Source organism: Natator depressus, chromosome 3 (assembly GCF_965152275.1).
Source record: "Natator depressus isolate rNatDep1 chromosome 3, rNatDep2.hap1, whole genome shotgun sequence".
Lineage (NCBI taxonomy): Eukaryota > Metazoa > Chordata > Testudines > Cheloniidae > Natator > Natator depressus.
Genome location: NC_134236.1, coordinates 51,833,328 through 51,855,625, shown reverse-complemented (window position 1 = coordinate 51,855,625; position 22,298 = coordinate 51,833,328). Strand labels below are relative to the sequence as shown.

Genomic DNA, 22,298 nt, shown 5'->3' with positions numbered 1-22,298 from the left:
CAATTTTTGTCCACTTTCCAGGTATCCTCTTGAGATGTTACACAATGGCCACTAAATCTTCCTGGTGAGGGAAAATGAATGAGTCTCCTTGGAAGTACTACTGTTACCCGGGGTTCTTTCAACCCAAAGCTCTTGGTAACTTTTACTCTGTGCGAGGTGGTGTCAGGAAATAAATCAGGGGAGACACGGCCCTCCGACCGATAGATGGCTGGCACAAACAGGACAACACAAGAGTGCTTTCACTTAAAGCTAAACTTTAATTAGTCTCAAGCACTTTTACACACGTCCGCAACAGGTTAGTAAAACACCCCCAACCCTTGATAATTACCAAAGCTGAGCATGGCTCTCGATTGGCACAGCAGCAGCCCATCTGCCGGTGGGGAACACAAGATGCATCCAGAGGGAGAGTTCAGTTCTGAAGAGTCCCACCACCTCAAACTTTTCCCCCTTATTTATACATTAGTAATAAAATGACAGGTCTCTTAAAGCAGACTTAAGTAAGCAGTTTCAATGATCAAGCAAGAGGTTCCTTCTGATTATCGATTAACCAGGAGTGGGTTTTTCCAGAGTTTGCAGCCTTGAGGCCCCAATAGACATTCCTGGGGCATATCCTGCTCTTCTAAAACGCATGTATCAGCAACTTCAACACAATTCTTATCAGGAAGGCCGCGGGGTCAAGCTGCCCTCTCTGTGGCACCCAACCCCCCCCCCCCCCGCCTTGGTTAAACTGAGACTGTTGAATGGCCAATTTACAGCCTGCTGACTTGGCTGCTTTTAGCAATAAGCCATAGTGGTTTCAGGCACTTTACTGGTTTGCCAAAGTCTCCCTGTACAGTTTCCCCTTCTTAAAGGTCACCTTTCACACAAGAAGGCCTTTACATGATCGCTGTCACACCATTTCTGGATGCACCTGAGTTGAGATCCAACAAAAGCTCAAGGCTCTCAGCCAAGACCGAGCAAATTATCTTCTTCTTGGCATCACATACTTGGCACACCAGCATAGCAATTGACAAGCGATCGCCTTAGCCTCCTTTCCCAGTTGAGGGAGGGGCGACAAGCTTGATATGTTCCTTACCCGGGGGTACGAGTGCCGGTGGCAGTAACCTCTGACTCATCTGTAGGGGGACTTGCAATTGCCAAATTTTGCGCCATATCCAGCATGTCATCAGGCTGGTAACAAAAACCACTACTATTTGGCACCCTAAGATTACTATGATGGGGTGTAGGGCCAAATTCAGGATGCCTGTGCCAGTGGGGAACCATCCCAATAACACTTCCCACCAGTGGTGTGACAAGTCCTGGCCAATTCTTGCAAATACTCATTTAATTTCATTGGCATTATGATGCACGGTAACCATGACTCTGTGCCCTTCCTGTTTTGCAGTATGTAACTGGTTCTGTAAATCAGGGTGTATAAGCAATGTTTGTAAAGCAGTTAAATCCATTTCAAGGGGCACAGGTTTTACAATAGAATACAAAGTATAAGACACTTTTAACTGACTATATTTAAATTTGGGTACATGAAATTCGAAATCACATCCCCTAATTGCTATAATATGACAGAAACATTTATAACATAACTTCATTTGTCTGCCAATACCTCTATGTTAGTAGCATCCAGCACACCAGCTTCTAATCCAGTTCCACCCAAAGCAGTTCAATACATTTCTTGGGAGCCTTTTCTTTAGGTTACCCACCCCTCCTGGCTGCCAGGCAAAATCCAATAGCCTTCAGTAGTTCACATTGAGATAGTATTAGGGCAGCTATAACATCACTGGGCCTTTCTTTCCTTATATCCAATGTCATACAACACCCAGGTGCATTCAGCTGGGCTCGCATGCTGGAAGTTGACTAAGAAATAATAACAGGTTTCAGAGTAACAGCCGTGTTAGTCTGTATTCGCAAAAAGAAAAGGAGTACTTGTGGCACCTTAGAGACTAACCAATTTATTTGAGCATAAGCTTTCGTGAGCTGAACTGTAGCTCACGAAAGCTTATGCTCAAATAAATTGGTTAGTCTCTAAGGTGCCACAAGTACTCCTTTTCTTTTTAAGAAATAATAATTGGCAAGTCTTATTCTTTTAGTAACCAATGTTTTTACATACCCTTTTTTCCCTTGGTAATTTCACTTTGTGCTTTAAAAACTTTTTATGTCCATCATTTTATTCCCACCAACAGATACACCTTGTGTCTCATGCATATTTTGCTTTTAAATGTGCCTTTACCACCTAAGGATGTTTCCCTGTTAACAGACTGGCATTTCTGAAATACAGTTAAAATGCTTGTTAATCCTTTTCTGCGTAATGTACTATTTCCCTTTTTGTAATACAATACACAACAATGCTAGCAACAAGACAAACAACACAACACAAAACTTAAAACACAAAACACAATCTTTGTCGCAACAGTAGATCCATGGTATTCTGGATTGCTCTTTAGCTGGTACCAGCTTTTCCTGATTCTCTGAAAGACAAAAAGAACATGTTTCTTCCCCTTTTGGGGTGACAGATTATTGCTTAAAATATCCATTTCTTTCACAAATATCCTTGCTGATTGAATCATAGAATCATAGACTTTAAGGGACCATTATGATCATCTAGTCTGAACCCTTGCACAACGCAGGCCACAGAATCACACCCACCCACTCCTGTAACAAACCCCTAACCTATGTCTGATCTATTGAAGTTCTCAAATCATGGTTTAAAGACTTTAATATTAACATCAAATCTATTTAAAACTTCATATTTCAGCACTGCACACACACACAAAAAGAATATTTTTCCTACTTAGGGTTAACCTATCCCTCTCTTATTTTTAGGTTTGACTTCTTTTTCCACCTTCCTCTATCAGTAAGGTAATTTGCATTTTCACAGACTCTTTCTGGCTTGCTTTTGGATCCAAAGCCATCAGCAGCTCAGAGACCCTCTCTTAAAAGGGGACACAATCAACTTCCACCTGAGTTTTGATTTCTTTTCACTTTCAACTTCTGCTTCCAAAATACACAGTGATCTGAAAAAGAAAACACAACCTACTGTGGCTCCCTTTAGAGCCCTAATAGGATTTTAGTTAAGTAGCATGTTTTGTTTGCATTTCTTTTACCCCTTCTACAATATACTCTGCACATGTCCTGGGAAAAATGCACATTCCTTTCATAGTTTAACTTCTATAACATTATATTAGCCATATCAATTTTTACATAAGGTGTAACAGTTTCTTTTATGCTCACACAGAGTTTTCATGTACCTTTATCAAAATGACAGTCTGATTACTCAGAGCCACCTTAAGGCTTAGTGTTTCTAATGTTGCTTCTTTTTTGTGTACACCTCACCCCTGCTGTTGCTCCAGAGAGGCAGTGTCTTTTTTTTAACTTCTTATACTACAGCTCTTATCTGCTATTTTGTTACCCCAAAAAAAGGATCCAGAATTTCTCCCCATTCTCCTGGGTTTGACAGCCCTGTTGCAGCCAGGGCTTTGGTCTTTAAAAAAAATATTGAACTGTATAAAGCATTGAGGTACCTTAAGGGTTAAATGCTAAATACCAAAGCCAAACAACACTAGTCACCTTTGTCTGGCAAAAAAGTGTTTCTCAGTTTTGCAACTTTGAAAGAAAGATTCAGATGGCTTTTTAGTGGTGTTATTTAAAAGCAAACCAAACCAAAAACCAATTTATCTTAAACCCACAAAACAGAGTTTCACAAGCCAGAAGCACTGGCCTTGGTCCCAAACACTCCACACACTTACACAATATATCTATACACACACACAGATACAAGCATACTCTTCTGCTTCACATCCCTTACACTGCTTTAATTTTTACACAGCTGTACATAGATTACATTGGTATATATCTGGGGTCAGGTAAGTTTCAGTAGAAACCCCTTTATGTTCTTTTGGCAAATTGACTAAATTGTTCAGTCAAATGATTCAAAGCAGATTGTCTTTTTGCCTGGCTTATTTACAAACATTCCTTTGGAAAAGGGCCCATTTTTCCTTCAGAATGGCTGCAAAGAAACCAAGAATTTTTTTTCTATAACACTTTTTCTGTTAACATTTGTACAAGGTTCAACTGCTTAATTCCCTTCAGCCTCTGCACAGTTAATTTCTCACTCTGTATCTGTTACCTGCCTGCTTGTCTGGTCCTGATCCTGCTTTCCTCCCTGAACCACCCCTTCCCATGGGCACAAGCTTTGTCCCACTAACCATTTAGCAAGGAGGGTGGGCTCCTCAACTAGCCTCCACCCCTCCTGGTCCCTTTTCTTTGTTCCCTTTCTCTCTTGTTGCTCTGGGGTGGTCATTCCACCAGAAGGCACAGGTACTTTGCTATTGTTTACTGTGTTAGACTCTATCAGTTCAGTCCAAAAGCCCTTAGGCTGCCTGCAGTGTCTTCACTGAATTCGTTACCAGCACAAAATTCTCTCTGTTACTCACACATTCAAGGGCACCCATCTTTACCCAGTTCCTAGGGCTCCAGGCAAAAAGCACCTAACTTTACCCCTCTGTGGGCTCTGGTCTCTACTCCTCCATGGGCTCCGGGCAAGTACCCATTCCCTGTGGACTCAGGGCTTAATCTTTTGCGGGTTTATGGGGTCTTTTACCAGTGAAAGAGCCTTGCACAGTAATATACTACATAACCTCCATTTCTTAACAATCACCAAAACAGAATGCACACACATACAGTGTTCACCGCTCCCAATAAGACAGATGGACTTTTCCTGATGGCCAGTCAGAATCAGATCCATCTGGGGGACTCCAGTTTCTGCACGGTGTCATTGGCAGCGTGTTAAGGTCTGGCAGCTCTGATCTTTGGGGCTGTGTCCTGGAGTTGATTCCCTGTCTCTGGACATAATTTCTCCACTCAAGCAGGCAATCAGCCTGAGTTCTGAATACCAGTAACGGAATGTATCTGTAAATTAACTTGCAAACTGCGACACGGAAACTTGTAGGGAGCGACCCCACCCTGCCATCTTTTACCTCCTATTGCAGTGGACAAACTACAAACTGTTTGTACCATCCATCTCCTTTCTCTCCACCAATCCTCTGTTACCCGGGGTTCTTTCAACCCAAAGCTCTTGGTAACTTTTACTCTGTGCGAGGTGCTGTCAGGAAATAAATCAGGGGAGACATGGCCCTCCGACTGATAGATGGCTGGTACAAACAGGACAACACAAGAGTGCTTTCGCTTAAAGCTAAACTTTACTTAGTCTCAAGCACTTATACACACGTCCACAACAGGTTAGTAAAACACTCCCAACCCTTGATAATTACCAAAGCTGAGTGTGGTTCTTGGGTGGCACAGCGGCAGCCCACTAAAACTGGTCAATCACTGCTTAGAAATATATATGCATATATGTGTTCTGCAATCTATTCCATAACTGCTCTATCAGAGGCAGGACTTATAGTAACACTGTTCAGCACTGGCTGTGCTCCTCATTCTGTAAGCTGAAAAGGCAGGAAGCTGCTAAATCATGGCCAGGCATAAGAAATATAGAATTCTCTTTGTATTTATTATACCTGTGTCCTATCCTTCCTATGTTGGCAGAAACACTGCCCTTTACTCCACAACTCAAAGGGGAGAGTATGCTGCTTTCAAAGTACTCTTGGCATCTAAGGACTTGGAATTAGGAGAATGGGACTTAAAATGCTATAGACCATGTTTATTGCTTATGGAATGCAAGCTGTAGGCCTTTGGTGGTGAAGTGGGCCTAGAAAAAGTGTGTGTGTGTGTGTGTGTGTTGGGGGGAGGTGGAACAGTGGCATAAACTGCCCACAGTTCTGCTGGAGTCTCACAGCCAGCTGGTTCAGCCCAGGAAGTGGAAGAGTGTGACAGAGAGGCCCATTGATGGCTCACTATTCTGTCAGCAATTTGTGAGGCCGGACATACTTATTACACCTCCCATTCTGTTTTCATTATATATACCCAAACGGTGGCACGCAATATATCACTGGAAAACTAACAACTCACTGATCATTAATATCCCCATGTGATGTTTGTATGGGATATGTACAAAGAGTTATAAATATATGCTAGAATTATGTTCTTAAAAAGTGTTTGGCAAGCAGTTCATAAGAACAGTCTGCCTTACATAAAGGAAGGTATATTAGCTTATCTCACCAGCCTGGTCATCAGACAGAGACAATGAAGGTATATTTACATAAAAGGTAAACAAAGCCATCCAACTAGCTAGTGGGGCTAGTTAACTGTCAAGACGGGGTCGGGGGCAGACTGCAAAAATGAACAGCACAGCTCCCTTGTGACACAGCAAACTGAGCCCACAGGCAGGCTTCTTGCCTCTTGAAGCAAAGTCGATGAACTTTTGGAAGATAAAAGAAGAAAAAGCTATTTTAGCATCCATCACTTGAGGGGTTTAAGGGGCCAGTGCTCCGGAAATCACAGAATGTTGGATCTTTCAACCAAGGAAGTTGAGGTCTCTGGGAACTGAATATAGTGAGGCAAAGATTGTAATTTGCTTAAATTAAGTTTGTCTTAGAAGCGTGTTATTTTTGTTGCATGTAACCATGTCTACCATGTCTATTTTTATACTTGGTATCACTTAAGCCTATGACCTTTCATTTACTAAACTTGTTTCTTCTACTATAAACCAATTGAGCGCTTTGACTGAAATAAAAGTATTTATCAAACCCCAGTTAAATTAATGAGCTGCTGTTTACTGACCCTTTAAAGGAGCAAACAACTTCTGTGAGTGTTCCCTGAGAGAGCTGGACATCACAGGGCAGAAGTTTGGTGAAATTTAGGATTGGGTGGGGCAGGGTGTTAAGGTTACCCTGCAAAAAGTTACTGAGCAGTGGCAGGCAGGATTGTGACCTGCATGCTTGTAGGCTCGCTGTTAGCGATTCAGGACTTCTGCACAGCACTAGAGGGAGGAAACAGCAGCCAGGAAGGGTTCATACTTTCATTATGTTTATTTCACTTAAGTAAAAATCAGAAGTCTTTTGGACACTTACCTATTATGACATAGGGTTTAGTCTACTTTTATTGCATGGATCTGTTTGAATTAAAGATCTCCCTTCTAAGGTATAATTTTTACTGAGAAGGCAAGAAAAACAATGCTCTCTTCGCAGTTATTCATTTCTACGGAGAATAGGCTAAAGTGCAAGTATCCTACATTTGGAATTTTTCCTTCTCCCTCTCTCTTCTCTCTTCCTTCAGGTCATGAATGTTGTTTTCAATCTGTCTTTCTTCTGAAATGGAAAAAGCAGAGCATGCTCCATATTTGCAGGGATATGTTCCTTATTCTGACCTGGTCTACATATTAAGGAAATTTGCATCTACAGCTCTGTCTACATTGGCAGCAGAGCGTATGGTACTCACAGCTACATACCACAGTGAAAAGCAGGTTGCATCTACACTGCAACGTGTAGCTACAGGTGGCTGTGAAAGGCTCTTGTGTGGGGAAAGAAGGGCTCTGGCAGCACCAGGGAGCTGCCAGAGGCTTTCCCTGCTACCAGAGGCCTATGGTGGGGAAAGGCTCTTGCAGCAGGCACTAGACTGCTAAAAATAACAATGTAGACATGGGAGGCACTACTTGGGCACATAAAAGAGCCATGTAGGGTATATAATCTAACATTCTGGCATACCTGTACCCTACTTTCCTATATGTTTCACCAGCTACACTGCTTTTTGTATCTATGCTAGGGGTCATGCAATATGTACTCTACATGCCACTTTATCATTAACAGCCTTTATCATTAACAGCAGCACAACCCCCTCTTATAAATCTGCTTCACTTGCAGAAAAAGACAGTTACCTTTTCCATAACTGGTGTTCTCCGAGATGCTCACGTTGCTCATGTCCATTCCACAATAGGTGTGCATGCTCACCGTGTGCATTGGTGCCAGAAGTTTTTCCCTTAGCAGTACCGGTAGGGGAGCGCCCCAGCGACCCCTGGAGTGGGGCTGCCATGGCGCAGTATAAGGGGCACCGCGTGCTCCCCCGACCCTCAGTTCCTTCTTTACAGACAACTCTGACAGGGTGGAAGGAGGGTGGGATGTGAAATGGACATGAGCAACACATCTCGAAGAACACCAGTAACGGAAAAGCTAACTGTCTTGTCTTCTTCGAGTGATTGCTCATGTGCAGTCCACAATAGGTGATTCCAAGCTGTATCCGTGGGAGGTGGGTAGGAATTCACAGACACTCCGGAAGGAGCACAGCCCGGCCGAACCCGGCGTCATCCCTGGTTTGGGAGACGATCGCATAATGCGAGATGAATGTGTGAACTGATGACCATGTGGCAGCCCTACAGATGTCCTGAATAGGGACATGGGCCAGAAAGGCAGCTGACGAGGCTTGCGCCCTAGTTGAGTGTGCCCTCACAATCGGCGGCAGGGGGAACTCCCGCCAGGTCGTAACAAGTACGGATACACAAGGTGATCCAGTTGGAGAGCCGCTGAGTGGAGATTGACCGGCCTCTCGTGTTCAGCTGAGGTGATGAACAGTTGCGAAGACTTCCCGAATGTTTTTGTACATTCCAGGTAAAAGGCCAGAGCCCTGTCTCAAATCCAGCATGGGGAGGCGGTGCTCCTCGCTGGACACTTGGAATTTGGGACAGAGCACCGGCAGGAAAATGTCCTGGCCCATATGGTAGATGGGAGGAATGAAGGATGTGGTCGGAACTGGACCTTATCCTTATGGAACACTGTGTATGGGGATTCAGCGGTCAGGGCCTGGGGCTCCGAGACTTGTCTAGTGGACGTGATCACCACCAGGAAGGCCACCTTCCACGAGAGGTGTGACCAGGAGCATGTAGCTAGTGGTTCAAATGGAGGCAAGTTCAGGTCCCACTACGGGACTGGGGGCCTAACTTATAGGAAGAGGCGATCCAAACCTTTAAGGAATCAGCCAGTCAGGACATGAGAGATTATCATGTGACCCTGCACTGGCAGGTGGAAGGCCCATAGAGCTGCCAAGTGCACCTTGACAGATGAGGGTGCTAGGCCCTGGGCTCTAAGATGAAGGAGGTAGTCTAGTATAAGCTGGATTGGAGCAGCCACAGGCAAGACGCCCCGATCAGTGGCCAACTGGAAGAACAGAGACCATTTCGCCAGGTAGGCCTGATGCGCGGAGGGCCTCCTGCTCTCCAGAAGAACGCGCTGAACCCCTTCCAAGCAAGTCCTCTCCTCCCGGCCTAACCATTGAGCAGCCATGCCGTGATGTTGAGTGCTGCTAGGTTGGGGTGGAGGAGGCTATCTTGGTCCTGGGAGAGCAGGTCTGGGCGCGATGGCAACAGCCACGGCGTGGTGACTGCCAGGCTCGTGAGAGTCCTGTACCAATGTTGCCTGGGCCATGTCGGGGCGATCAGGAGGACCCAGGCCCTGTCCGTCTTTATCTTTTCCAAGACCTTGCCGATCAGTGGAATCGGGGGAAAGGCATAGAAAAGTTGGCCCGACCAGGATAGTAAGAAGACGTCGGAGATCGCACCCATGCCCAACCCTCCCCTGGAGCAGAAGCGGGTACACCAGTGGTTCTGTCGGGTTGCGAAGAGGTCTACTTGGGGAGCGCCCCAAGTTTGAAAAATCCTGTGCACCACCTCTGGGTGCAGCGACCAATTGTGCTGAGAGGAGAAGTCCTGGCTCAGCTGATCCACCTGAGAGTTCCGGACGCCCAGTAAGTGGTGGGCTTCCAGGTAATTATCGTGGGCTATACAGAAGTCCCATGGTCTGAGGGCTTCCTGGCAGAGGGCTGAGGAATGGGCCATGCCTTGCCTGTTGATGTCAGCCAGAACTTTGCAGGTGTGCAGCCTTTCCACACCACCAGAGCATCAGAGACAGGTGAGGAAGTTGGAGTGGGCAATGAGGATAGTCAGTTCAGAGGGAGCAGAGAACAGAAGGGGTAAGGAAGAAACTTACCAATCTCTCTCAAACCTCTCAGAATTTCGCAACCCTGAAACCGGTAAGTGGTATGAAAACTAGCTGGCAATTTTCAGATTTCCCAAAAGTCAGATTACATAGTATTTTGAGTGGTTTTTGTCCTAGGTGAGGGGGTGGGGAGGGTCAGAGTTTTAAGATATACTTCCTACTCCTTTATATGACCTATTCCTACTAATTTAGTAGTCTGTAATAGTGTTCGTATGCTCAAATCATCTCGTTCCTCTTCAAAACACACAGGTGCCTCATCTGTATATTTGTGTAATGCTTTCTTTGTTCTTGAAAGCATCTCGTCTTTCCTGACAATGCCATATTAAAATATACACCACTAAGCATTAATTAAAATCACTTATTCTTTAGAACTCAGTTAATTTTCAATTTTCTTAAAGTTATTCTGTGTTAACTACTCTGGTTATATAGGGACTAACCCCTTCCTCAATAAAATCTTGCAGAGGTCTCTGTAGCGTGGCAAGAATAAGTAAGAAATTGCTGAGACACCCATTTTTATGTACAGCTATATGTTTTGATTTTCTTCCTTTATTAAAATGCAGAATACATACCAAGTTTGATCAGTGCTTTAATTGTGCAGCAGAAGTAATGAAAGCAAAAATAAAATTACGCCCTCAATTTTTTTTTTAAAAAAAGCCAACAACAGGGAGAAATGGGGATATACACCCAAGGCTATTGTCAGAGGTGTAACACAGGTGCCCAAAATGTGCTACTGGTAAGAGCCTCCAGCTTCTCATCAGGATGCTATCTACATCACCACACTCATTTGGAAACCTACATTTAAGCAGGTTTCAGTTCTCAAATATTTTGGGGGTACATTCTATTTGGGGCACACTGTCAACCTTGATAATGTAGAATTGTTTCAGATTATTCCTTTACAATTCTTTGATAGTTCCCCTGAGACTGGAAAAAGGTGTAAGTGTTTTTATATACAGCCGTGTAGTGTTTCTTTACACGTGCAGTCATCTTTGCGACATGAGCTCTAATTTAATATTAAGGATGCTACTTCAAACCTGATTGCTTCCTAATGGCGAGTATTTTAATGGTCAGTGGCAGCTATTTTGTACAAAATGTGTGGTATACATTTATTTATTTTTTTTACCTTCTTACAGAAATGAGAACACTTGGGCCAAGATAACAAATGGGTGCCTAAAGTTAAGCTCCTAAATCCATATTTAGGATTTCTGATTGAGTACACAGTAAAGTCTTAAAAGCCTCTATAAATATTTCACCAGACTCACTACGTGCGTTTCAGTATTTATTCAGATGTTTAAGCTCTCGCACTAGATTTTACAAGCTGGTGAACACTGGCAAAATTATTTCTCCCACAGAACTATAACCACACGTTCCCAAGACAGCATAAATATATGGTTGAACTAACATTAGTACACACCACTTTATCAATTACATAATAAAACAAATTATCAAGTATCCAAATATTAAGTTACGCAGCTCAAAAGGCATACAAAATATTACAGGTCTTCCCAGTTGATAGCAGAAACTCAAGGGGAAAAAAAACCCAAAACAAAAATAATCACACAACAAAGCAATAGTTGGTAAACAACTTTCAACAGGTACAGTAAAAGAAATTACAAGCTCTTCAGAAATTTTATGATTAAGAATTGTTTTAGCTACAATAACTAAGCATTTCTACATTTTAAAAAAATATTTACTAAAGTAAAAAGGGCATATTCTATACTTCCTGCACAAGACAAAGGTAACATTTTACTAGAAATATTAAATAGCCCCTCCCATCCTTTTCAGGCCCTCTGTTAAGTTGCACATGAAGTGCCAAGATTAATTTAAATGTAAGGCTTTTTGTCAGGAGACATTAAAGACTGTGTGCTTCTGTACAATGTAAAGAATTATTTTCTACATGAGTAAAGAGAGAATCGATGTATTTGTAAAATGCAGAGGTTTAGATAATGGAAGGAAAGGGTTACCGAAAGACACCAAAAAAGTCACTGTAAGTCTTAGTAAAAATCAAAGATTGTGCAAATCCTGATATTCTAGTGCGATTGCGGGAGACAAACATACAGTGAGAGTAGACAGATTACCATATAGGCCCTATCCTCAATATTGAAATGATCGTAGGAAAAAGGACAAATGTAAGGTCCAGATAGTTGTAGTTCATGCATCACAAGAACTACACTGTAATTTACAGAAAAACAGATATTGTGCTGGGTTTTTGGCACCTAAACTCTCTACACTTCATACTGTGACAGATTTTATTACTGGGAAATAGATGAATAAGAATCAACTACATGATTCAAAGATAATTCAGTTGATACAAATTATGACCAAGGAGACATTTCAAAGACAGCATACAGCAAAACATTTACTAGTTCTCCAAACAGGTGGATATTAACTTACACAGACAAGTTGCATTTCTGCCATACTTTTAACCTATAAAGACTCCTAAGGAAGCTTCATTTAGCCTATTTATCAGCCCTACATGTCTTTCTGCAGGTAGTTTGCCTAATTCTAGTTTCCATCCTCTAGCTCCAAAGCAGCAGCTCCAAAGGCATCCTGGCTTTACTGAATACAACAGTTGTTTCGGTGACCATTGGAGTCTTTAAAACGCAGGCGCATTTTGGGACGATATTTCTCCAAATACAGAAGTTGCTTGCTATTAAAGGCTCCGCGTCGCTTCCTAAACAGAGATAGTTGTTAGAAAATCATCTTTAGAAACAAAACAACATAATTTTCTGAAATAAAATATAGTTCCTGAAATAACAACGTTCATGGGAAAAAAATCATGAAAAAAAACCCCATTCTTTAAGATCGTTGAGGGCAAACAATAGTTAATGGCATGGTAACCAGAGCAAGGGATTTTTTTTTTTTTTTAAAAGATGAAGCACCAAGTTGCAGTCACTGTAGTTTTTTTTCTTCTTTTATCTTATTTAACCATACTGTAATCTCCTTTTCAAATGGCATTCAGAATTTGGTGCTTCAGCAGATGTACTCTAAGGCAAGGCTTCTGCACACTGAGCATTCTCCTGGATCTCGGGAAACCCTCAGGAGGAAAGTGGCAGTGCCTACAACCACATGAAAAAGCTGTTCTTTTGTGCTAAAAGAACGTTGACTACACTTGCTTAGTACCTCATTGATAAATTCATTCAAAACACTAAGTTATTGGAAAAAATCCTCTACTTTGGAAAAAATGTATTGCATTTGAATCAGAAGCTGGTGGCAGTGATAAGAGCACACTCCGTTTATGCAACCCTACAAAAAAAGTTGCCACAAATGTGGCCTTTTTAAGAATTTTGAACATATGGTCATATTAGAACCCACCTTTGTCAACCTTCATAGCATGGTTTAAGGCTGACCTATACAGCTTGTTGCTTGAGGTGGTGGTGGTATACCAGTAGCATTCTGTTTTGTTTTAGGAAATGCCATCAGGCTGGTGAGTACAAACCAGGGAGTTGTGAAAATGGACACAAGACAGACTCAAATCAAACTTACAAACATTAAGCTGTCAGAGTGTTAAGCAAAACCAGTTCAAAACTAGTCTGAACTGTGGCATCTCTCAAGTGTAGTTAAGATCAGATAATTGGTAAGTGAAATCATGTATCCATATTTACTCTTGAACACGGTTATGAAAATGAGATTTACAATTCAAGAGGAATTGTTTCCAGCTATCAGTACTACAGATTCAACCTGAGTTCCAAGTGTATTAATTCTCTTGCATACCTACCACTCTGCAGATATGACTAACGAAAAGGATGTATTAATGGTGTTCTGTTTGGAAACTTATCTTTCAATTATGAAAGCTAAAAAGTTTAAAAACAGAGCCTGAAGCGCGCACTAACATTTCATATGGCTCATGTTAATACATCAAGTGGGTGTGATCTGGCCTATGGGCCGGTGGTTTAATGTCTGAGACTTAAAACCTTTAACTGGTTTTTCAATATTACTTAGGAAATAAATGTACTGTATGTTTAAATCTGAAGAACAAGTTTCATAGCAACATATTATCTTTATTATCCAGATTCCTACACAATGCCCTTGTGTATACTGGTTATGTTTGATAGATGAGTCTCCCCTCACTATCTACTTTAGCCTTAAAAAGAATAAACAGACGCAAGTTTAATACGTACTGCCTTATAAACTGCACTGCATCTTCATACTTCATTCCACATTCAATAAGTGCAAGGGCAACCAATACTGGAGCTCTGGAAGAACAAGAGGAAATCTTTAGAATGTACATGGCAAAAGAGTCAAATTTTAAACCTCAGCAGATTCTTTTCAAAGAATCTTCTTGATTCTGACAAAGTATACAAAATTGTTTTTGAAACAACTCTAGGAAATTAGGAGAAGCAATATGTTAATGAGATTGTCCAAAAGTGACATTTCAGGAGATGAAGGGCTATGGCATGAGTAAAGTGGCTAAATTCTTTAGCTGTTCATTTTCAGACTGCAATTTTTGCAAGACATCTCTTTGGAGACCGTGTTTTCCTCATGTGAGATCAATTAAAAAAGAATGTCTAACTTACAACTGAAATAAGCCTTCAAAGAGAAATATAAAATTCTCCACACTGCAGACAGCTCCAATGCCTGCTGATGCTGGATACTATCCTGGGCAGCAGAAAGAAAAACTGACGAGTCTTATTTTTCAATGTTATTCAATAAGATTAGGCAGTAACTGAAACTGACAAGAATTAAGTCCATTTCACTCTGCTATTGTTTGGGAAGCTAGAAGCAGCAAACATGCATTGGAGCTAGTCACCTGAGAAGACTTAAAACCCAGAGGCCTACACAGGAGGGAGTAGAGCACCAGAGACACCCCCTCACAGCAGTCAGAAAACTTGAGTAGTAGACACACACGACCAGGAAGCTCTGGGGTGCGAAAGGAAGGGGAAAAAAGGTATCCCTTCCAGCAGGCCAGAGAATAAAGTCTTGAAATTTAATCATTCATATGATAGCCTATGACTAGTAGAAATAAGATGGAGTCCTCCAAAAGGATCTAGGGACCGAGCTCTCTCTCTCTCAAAAAAAAATCTCAACACTTACACTCTTTCCCAGCTACCAGTAGGCAGGTGCTTGATTCTCACCAAATGTTATCATCTCTGAACAGTGCCACCATCCTCCTTAGAATCATAGAATATCAGGGTTGGAAGGGACCTCAGGAGGTCATCTAGTCAAAGCAGGACCAATCCCCAACTAAATCATCCCAGCCAGGGCTTTCTCAAGCCTGACCTTAAAAACTTCTAAGTAAGGAGATTCCACCCCTCCCTAGGTAACGCGTTCCAGTGTTTCACCACCCCCTAGTGAAAAAGTTTTTCCTAATATCCAACCTAAACCTCCCCCACTGCAACTTGAGACCATTACTCCTTGTTCTGTCATCAGCTACTACTGAGAACAGTCTAGATCCATCCTCTTTGGAACCCCCTTTCAGGTAGTTGAAAGCAGCTATCAAATCCCCCCTCATTCTTCTCTTCCGCACACTAAACAATCCCAGTTCCCTCAGCCTCTCCCCATAACTCATGTGTTCCAGTCCCCTAATCATTTTTGTTGCCCTCCGCTGGACGCTTTCCAATTTTTCCACATCCTTCTTGTAGTGTGGGGCCCAAAACTGGACACAGTACTCCAGATGAGGCCTCACCAATGTCGAATAGAGGGGAATGATCATGTCCCTCCATTTGCTGGCAATGCCCCTACATATACATCCCAAAATGCCATTGGCCTTCTTGGCAACAAGGGCACACTGTTGACTCATATCCAGCTTCTCGTCCACTGTAACCTCTAGGTCCTTTTCTGCAGAACTGCTGCCGAGCCATTCGGTCCCTAGTCTGTAGCGGTACATGGGATTCTTCCGTCCTAAGTGCAGGACTCTGCACTTGTCCTTGTTGAACCTCATCAGATTTCTTTTGGCCCAATCCTCCAATTTGTCTAGGGCCCTGTCTATCCTATCCCTACCCTCCAGCGTATCTACCTCTCCTCCCAGTTTAGTGTCACCTGCAAACTTGCTGAGGGTGCAATCCACACCATCCTCCAGATCATTTATGAAGACATTGAACAAAACCGGCCCGAGGACCGATCCTTGGGGTACTCCGCTTGATACCGGCTGCCAACTAGACATGGAGCCATTGATCACTACCCATTGAGCCCAACAATCAAGCCAGCTTTCTATCCACCTTATAGTCCATTCATCCAGCCCATACTACTTTAACTTGATGGCAAGAATACTGCGGGAGATCATGTCAAAAACTTTGCTAAAGTCAAGGAACACATCCACTTCTTTCCCCTCATCCACAGAGCCAGTTATCTCGTCATAGAAGGCAATTAGATTAGTCAGGCATGACTTGCCCTTGGTGAATCCATGCTGACTGTTCCTGATCACACTCCTCTAAGTGCTTCAGAATTGATTCCTTGAGGACCTGCTCCATGATTTTTCCAGGGACTGAGGTGAGGCTGACTGGCCTGTAGTTCCCAGGATCCTCCTTCTTCCTTCTCACTATCCCACATCCATCTGTGGCTATAGTTATAAGTTCTCTAGCTACTAGGAGTCTGGCAATATTTCCAAACAGGAGGAATGGAAAAAGGTAACAGAAAAAGATGTGACACTGAGAACAACTCAGATATTTTAAGGATTAAAGAGCCAGAAAGGAGATGACAAGAAGAGCAAGGGATGTAGCTAGTTGAACGAGTCAAATAATACTACGAATATATTCAACAAATATATTCAACAATTTTCACTGGTATTTTCTGAATAAATTATTCAACAAGCTTTTTTGTACTACTTGACCAGTTCTATACACTGGCCAAGTACTATTCAGCAAATAGACTAAATACAGTTTTAAAATTTTCTGCTATTTGACCAGCTCTAGTAGCAAGTTTTTTTATATATTAAAAAAAAGTTGAACAACAAGGTCAAAGTTAGAGCACACTGCTGTTTTATTCCTTTAAGTAGCAAGAAACAGTTGTGAAAAGGCATGACAGCACAGGTATTTTCACATTATCTACTAAGTTTAGGGCTTGCCTACCATGGTGTTATTCTAGAATAGCTATTCTGCTTTAAAATTCACACCCTACCTTAATCCAGAATAAGGGTTTGTGTAAACATGAGAACTAATCTCCATCTCCCAGCCTATAAATTCCAGGTAAACTCTGAGGCTTGACTGCCGGGCACTTCTTATATTTCTAGAAAGAAACTTCTTATATTTCTACAAAGAAACATTTATGCCTAAAAATTGAAAAAGCCTTCACTATCTCTGTTCCAAAGGGTTCTGATTATTTTAGAGTTTCACTTACCTCCCAAGACCAGCAACACAGTGTACAGCAATACAACAACCAGGTTCTTCACGGAATTTAACTTTCAGGAGGTTTAGCCAATCATCAACAATCTGGTTGGATGGTGGAGCGCCATCATCAAAGGGCCAATCCTAGAATGAAAGGCAAATTTCTTCCACATAAAGAATCAGATTCTACTATAGCTGGGAACATTAACCACTATGAGAAAGTAAAGTGACTTCCTCAATTGATAATCCATCCCTCAACTTAACCCCTTAGACTAAAGTTCCTGTCATTAGATAATGAAATATAGCTGAAAGGTATGATTTGTATTCAGAGGTAGTTCATTCAATTAAAGACTGACATCTCTCTGTCAAAACACAAGTAGCTTCATTCTATGTTTACCTATGTTGGTTACTGGAATACAATAAAAAAGCTTCATGCATGTTAAATACATTATTTTCATTCTCTTGTAAGGTACACCATATCCCCCTCCTTTTGGGAAATCTCATTTTAGTGGCGAATACCCCAGGGTCAATTCTTAACAAGTTGGCAATGCAATAGCAACAGCAACCTAGCTTCAGTGGATACGTATTTAAAGTTTTCTGAACTATCTGCTTTTAATAACTAAAGTGTATATTCACTTTTCAAAATTAAAGTAGCTGACTAGCTACCCCGCTCTCCAACTTTGAGATTTGTACAATTTCAAGAGTGTACAAAATCAGATGCAAAGAGGGATAAAACTGTGCTGCTAGCCTAAGCAATATAAAGAAAAATAGACTTTTCAATATGCATACCTATGTAATAAGACACACCCCATTTTGAAGTCTACAGTACTATTGTTTGCACAGCAATGCTTCATATGGCCCATCACTGTACTGAGCCATTCTCTTCTGTGCCCAAAACTCACACTGAAGCAATTTAGAGCAACATGTGGGGTTGCTCTGAACTACACCAGCCGGTAACAGCCCCCCACTCACCAGCTGAGAATAGGTAGAGTATTGTAGCATTCTGAACAGAGGGTAAGAGGGATGTGTGGCCAAATAGTCAGTGTTTCCACTGCCTAGAAATCCAAGGACTGCTCCACACTAGGGGAATTCTCAATATGAAGATTAGGCTGCCTTCTGGCACCTTTGCACTCCTGGAGCAGACATCTGTACTAGTCTTTCTGGTCTCAAATTTGCATCATTGCTACAGTCAGTTCAGTTCCTGCAGTGGCAACAATGGTGCAGTGGTTTTTAACTTTTTACATAGAGATAGACCCTTGCCACCTTTGTAACTAATATCCAACAGAACTCATCTCCCATTTAGCCATATGGAAGGTCTGGACCACCTTGTCCCCAACATCTGTTCATGTCACCACATTAAGAACCCACACAACAGTGGAAGGATTAGTGTAGAAAAGACTTCAGGAAGTCACCAAAGTTCAACACTATCATCTAACCATGCCAACAGGTCTTAACAGTCCTGTACTTGGCACTGAGGCCAGTGCCTATTTATATTAGCACTTCCCACCACTGAACTGCTAAACAGCTGAACCAGTGTGAGCAATTGTGGGAAATGTTGGCTGTGTGTGCCTCCCCAAATTCTGCCCTCTCCTGTTTTCATAGCAGACCCATATCAGTTCCAACATTAGGGAACCCTCTACTTCCATTTACCTTTGCCCCAAAGACATGAGACCAAATTTAGCCCCTAAATAAAGTATGACAGTCCTATTAATAAGCTTTTAATGCAAAAAAGCTAAACAAGCCCTGAATTTCCTGTGTTTAAAAGCCAACTTTTGGGAAGGGATAGAGCACTATACTGCAGTGCACACTGGTTATCTGCCCACCCTAAGTGCTTAACATTGCTCTCACCAACTTAGCTGAAATAGTGTTACCAAGTGGATAATTATTCCAGAGTTTCCCTAGCATAGCCTATAGATTATAAATTCCTTAGCATAGGCACATTATATTATTCTGTTTATTAAGTGCCATCTCCACCTACCAAGTCCAGCTACTCAGGAACATGCTTGCAGGATGATTTGGGCTTTGAAGTGATAAGTCTTACCTTTCAACTCTTAAATTAAGTGCTAGGCTCTCCTTTTCCCCCCTGCCAAAAAAGTTAAAGTAAGGAAGATCTAGGAGAAATCTTAAAATTAAAAAGAGTTTAGGTCATTCATGAACGTGCAGTAGACATCAACAGCTTGTGAATGTTACAGGTCTGATAAAGCCTTAAAGTGAGTCTTTTTAAGCCACTCACCAAAACCTGAATGCCTTCTTTTTCCACTGGTGCAGTGTCATACGTGGCTTCACATACTCTTACTACCGTGGTAACGCCGTACTTCTTAAGTTCCTAAGAAGGAAAAAATTACCTTGTTTTATAATCAGCTGATGTGACTCTCTCAGCAAGGCAAAGACAAGTATTTTTTGTACTTTAATAGTATGAACATCTTTCGTAAGTTTCAATACGATTCCCCTCCACCCCACCCACCAATTGTCTTCCATTTGGTAAACAATGTTTAAAGTGTAGCTCTTGTTATTTTGTTTACTTCATTGTAAATCAGCATCAGATGCTGATCCTCAAAAGAAATTCTCAAGATACAAAGTCTGAGAGTTTCTTAAATTGGCTCTGAGAGTAACACTGAGAGTTCTAAACAATGTATTGTGTATTACAGTAATAACAAGAGGCTCCAAACAGGATTAGGACCCTATTATGCTAGACACTGGTCAGATTAAAAAATATCCCCTCCTGTGAAGAGTTTACAGTCTAAACCAGATTAATTGAAATTTTAAGCAACACATACTTAAAATCTCAACTGGCATTTCCATAGTTAGTTTTAAGACACTACGGGACACACTGATATGCTTTTTCCTGTGACCCTTTGGGCAAATCACTTAATTTTTGTGACTCAGTATTCAGTCTGTGAAGTGAGCATATTACTGCAGAACCGATTATTTTAGCATAAGAGAATGAACAATGACATTAAATGTTACTTCCAGCTGGCCACTACAGGAATGCTGCTTACCTACTGCCAGAAGCATTCAGTGTAAAGTTAGTTTTCACTGAATATCAAGTCAGTAATAAAATCAACAGTGACTGCTTCCAGACTGTCAGAAGGTAAAGAGTTAAATTACTCTAGTCATATTTATTTTTATGGCATATTAAAAAAGCTAAGCTAAAAACAGATGCAAAAATAAATCTATATGATGCCACTGAATGAGAATTGCTGTTATTATTTTGAAATAAGTTTAGGGTTCCCCACCTTAATGTTTTAATCAAACGCAAGCACCTGCATCTCTGGGTTTTTATTACTCAGGAAGCTGAAGTTAGCCTTTCAGCCTTCAGCATTTTAGTTGTCTTTAACTAAAGCAGGCTTCCGTTTATAACTGGTCGTTATGGAAGCTTTACCTTGTATTGCTTTATGATAGCTTTTTCTTTGTTAAGTTTCACTGTAATACATCTTCAGCTGACTCTGTTCTATAAATCACTCCCTGGGTAGCAAAAACTACAACTGCAGATAGGAAAATAGTCTTCATCTAACTAGCTTCAACATGAATTCTCTCCTCTCTCTGAGAAACTGCTAAATTGCCTAGGTGTAAGGAAGAGAAGCAATATCCACGTTGGTTATAGAAACTCAAAAGAGGTGGTGGTGGTGGTGCTGCTGGTGGTAGGGGGAGATTAAGTTAATGGGCTATAACTAGCTGCATCTTCAGACATGGAACAGTGATCTACAGGAACCTATCCATGTTTCTTGATAACAGTGGAGAGTATGAATCCCTTTATGAGCCTACTGGTCTCCCAGAAACAGGATTTTAGATAGTTGTGGAGATAGACAAGTTCAAGTACTTTAAAAAAAAAAAAAAAGAAAACTATTCCTTTGTTCGTATAGTGCCTACTATGACTGGGACTTCTGAACACTGCTGTACTACAAAAGTAATGGACTCATGAATAATCCTGAACAAGTATTCCATGATGAAAACTAAGATAATGAGCAAATTAGTAAAAGAGCTTTAGCTTCATAGTAGATATGAATGATGTTGCTTGCCTGTTAAGATTGTTCCTCTTATATACTCAGGATCTTATCTAGTGATTAAAGCACAGAAATGGAAATCCGATCTCTGTTACATATGTCTGCCAAAAGTTTCGTGCATGATCAGCAAGACAAACTGTGTCCTCTTTCCCACAAATGTAAACTAGAGACAAACACCTACCACACTTTGAACTGAACTGAAACCATGTGACTTTGACCCTTTGGAAGGAAGACACCATTAATTGTCAAGAAAGTGCATATACAGTACACCTTGCAACCATATTGTCCTTGGCTGCACTGTTACTCATGGAGGGCCAGACTTCCACTGGAAAACCCATATACTAGCACAGCTTCTGAAATAACTTGGTATGTGGCACTTCTCCTTTAATGTCATTATTGAATCAGTGGCAGTGAAGAACTATGTTGCTTAAAATGAGACAAAGCTAATGCCCTTACTGACCACTCATTAACAACTTTTTCATGTAAGGAGAAGATAACTAAGACACCATCAGGGTTCTGCATTGCTTCAGTTAGATCACACATTCTCTGCTTCCTGCCTGTTCTGCAACTGTTTGTTGGTGATAGCATCACTATGTTTCACTTAAAAAATGGATGAGGAATGATCTCCATATTTATAATTTGGAACTCTGTAAAGCATGCCTCATTCCTTGAAAAGTTTCTGTATCAGTGGTTTTTCAACCTTTTTTCATTGGAGGACCCCCCAAAATTTAGTAGACGTAGTCTGCAGACCCCAGGTTGAAAACTGGTCTATATTAATTAAGTCTTGAAGCAAAATGAACAGTAATCAAGAGTTGAGTTTGATTGGTTAAAACAGATTACTATTAAATATGAACTAGTCTAAGCATTACATGTATTGTAAATAAGCATTCTGTCCAACAGACCTTACCTCTATAAATTTGTTTAAGGTTGCATTGGTTGGATTGTGTGTGATAAGAAATCTCATGTTCTTGTAGGTGATTTCCACAGGAGCTGGGCGGTTCATTCGTGCCATATTAATTTAGTTAAAAAACATGCAACAAGATTGTGAAAGGATTAAAAAAATTCTAATACAGAAATGATGTAGTGAAACTGAAGTCTACTTCAATATACTCCACTTGAAAACTTTCAGTGCTGGCAAGTATGAAATTGGGAGCAATGGG

At 41.4% G+C, this 22,298-nt stretch overlaps 1 protein-coding gene across 1 annotated transcript; it reads right to left on the bottom strand.

The window, feature by feature from the left end:
- Positions 1-11,507: 11,507 nt before the first annotated feature.
- Positions 11,508-22,185, bottom strand: PTP4A1 (protein tyrosine phosphatase 4A1). The gene is made up of 5 exons (XM_074947903.1): positions 22,046-22,185; positions 19,368-19,460; positions 17,148-17,278; positions 13,994-14,068; positions 11,508-12,546 (listed from the first exon to the last, which is right to left on the bottom strand). Exons 1-5 carry the CDS (start codon positions 22,148-22,150, stop codon positions 12,429-12,431), a joined length of 522 nt encoding a protein of 173 aa, XP_074804004.1. The 5' UTR covers positions 22,151-22,185; the 3' UTR covers positions 11,508-12,428.
- Positions 22,186-22,298: the final 113 nt, after the last annotated feature.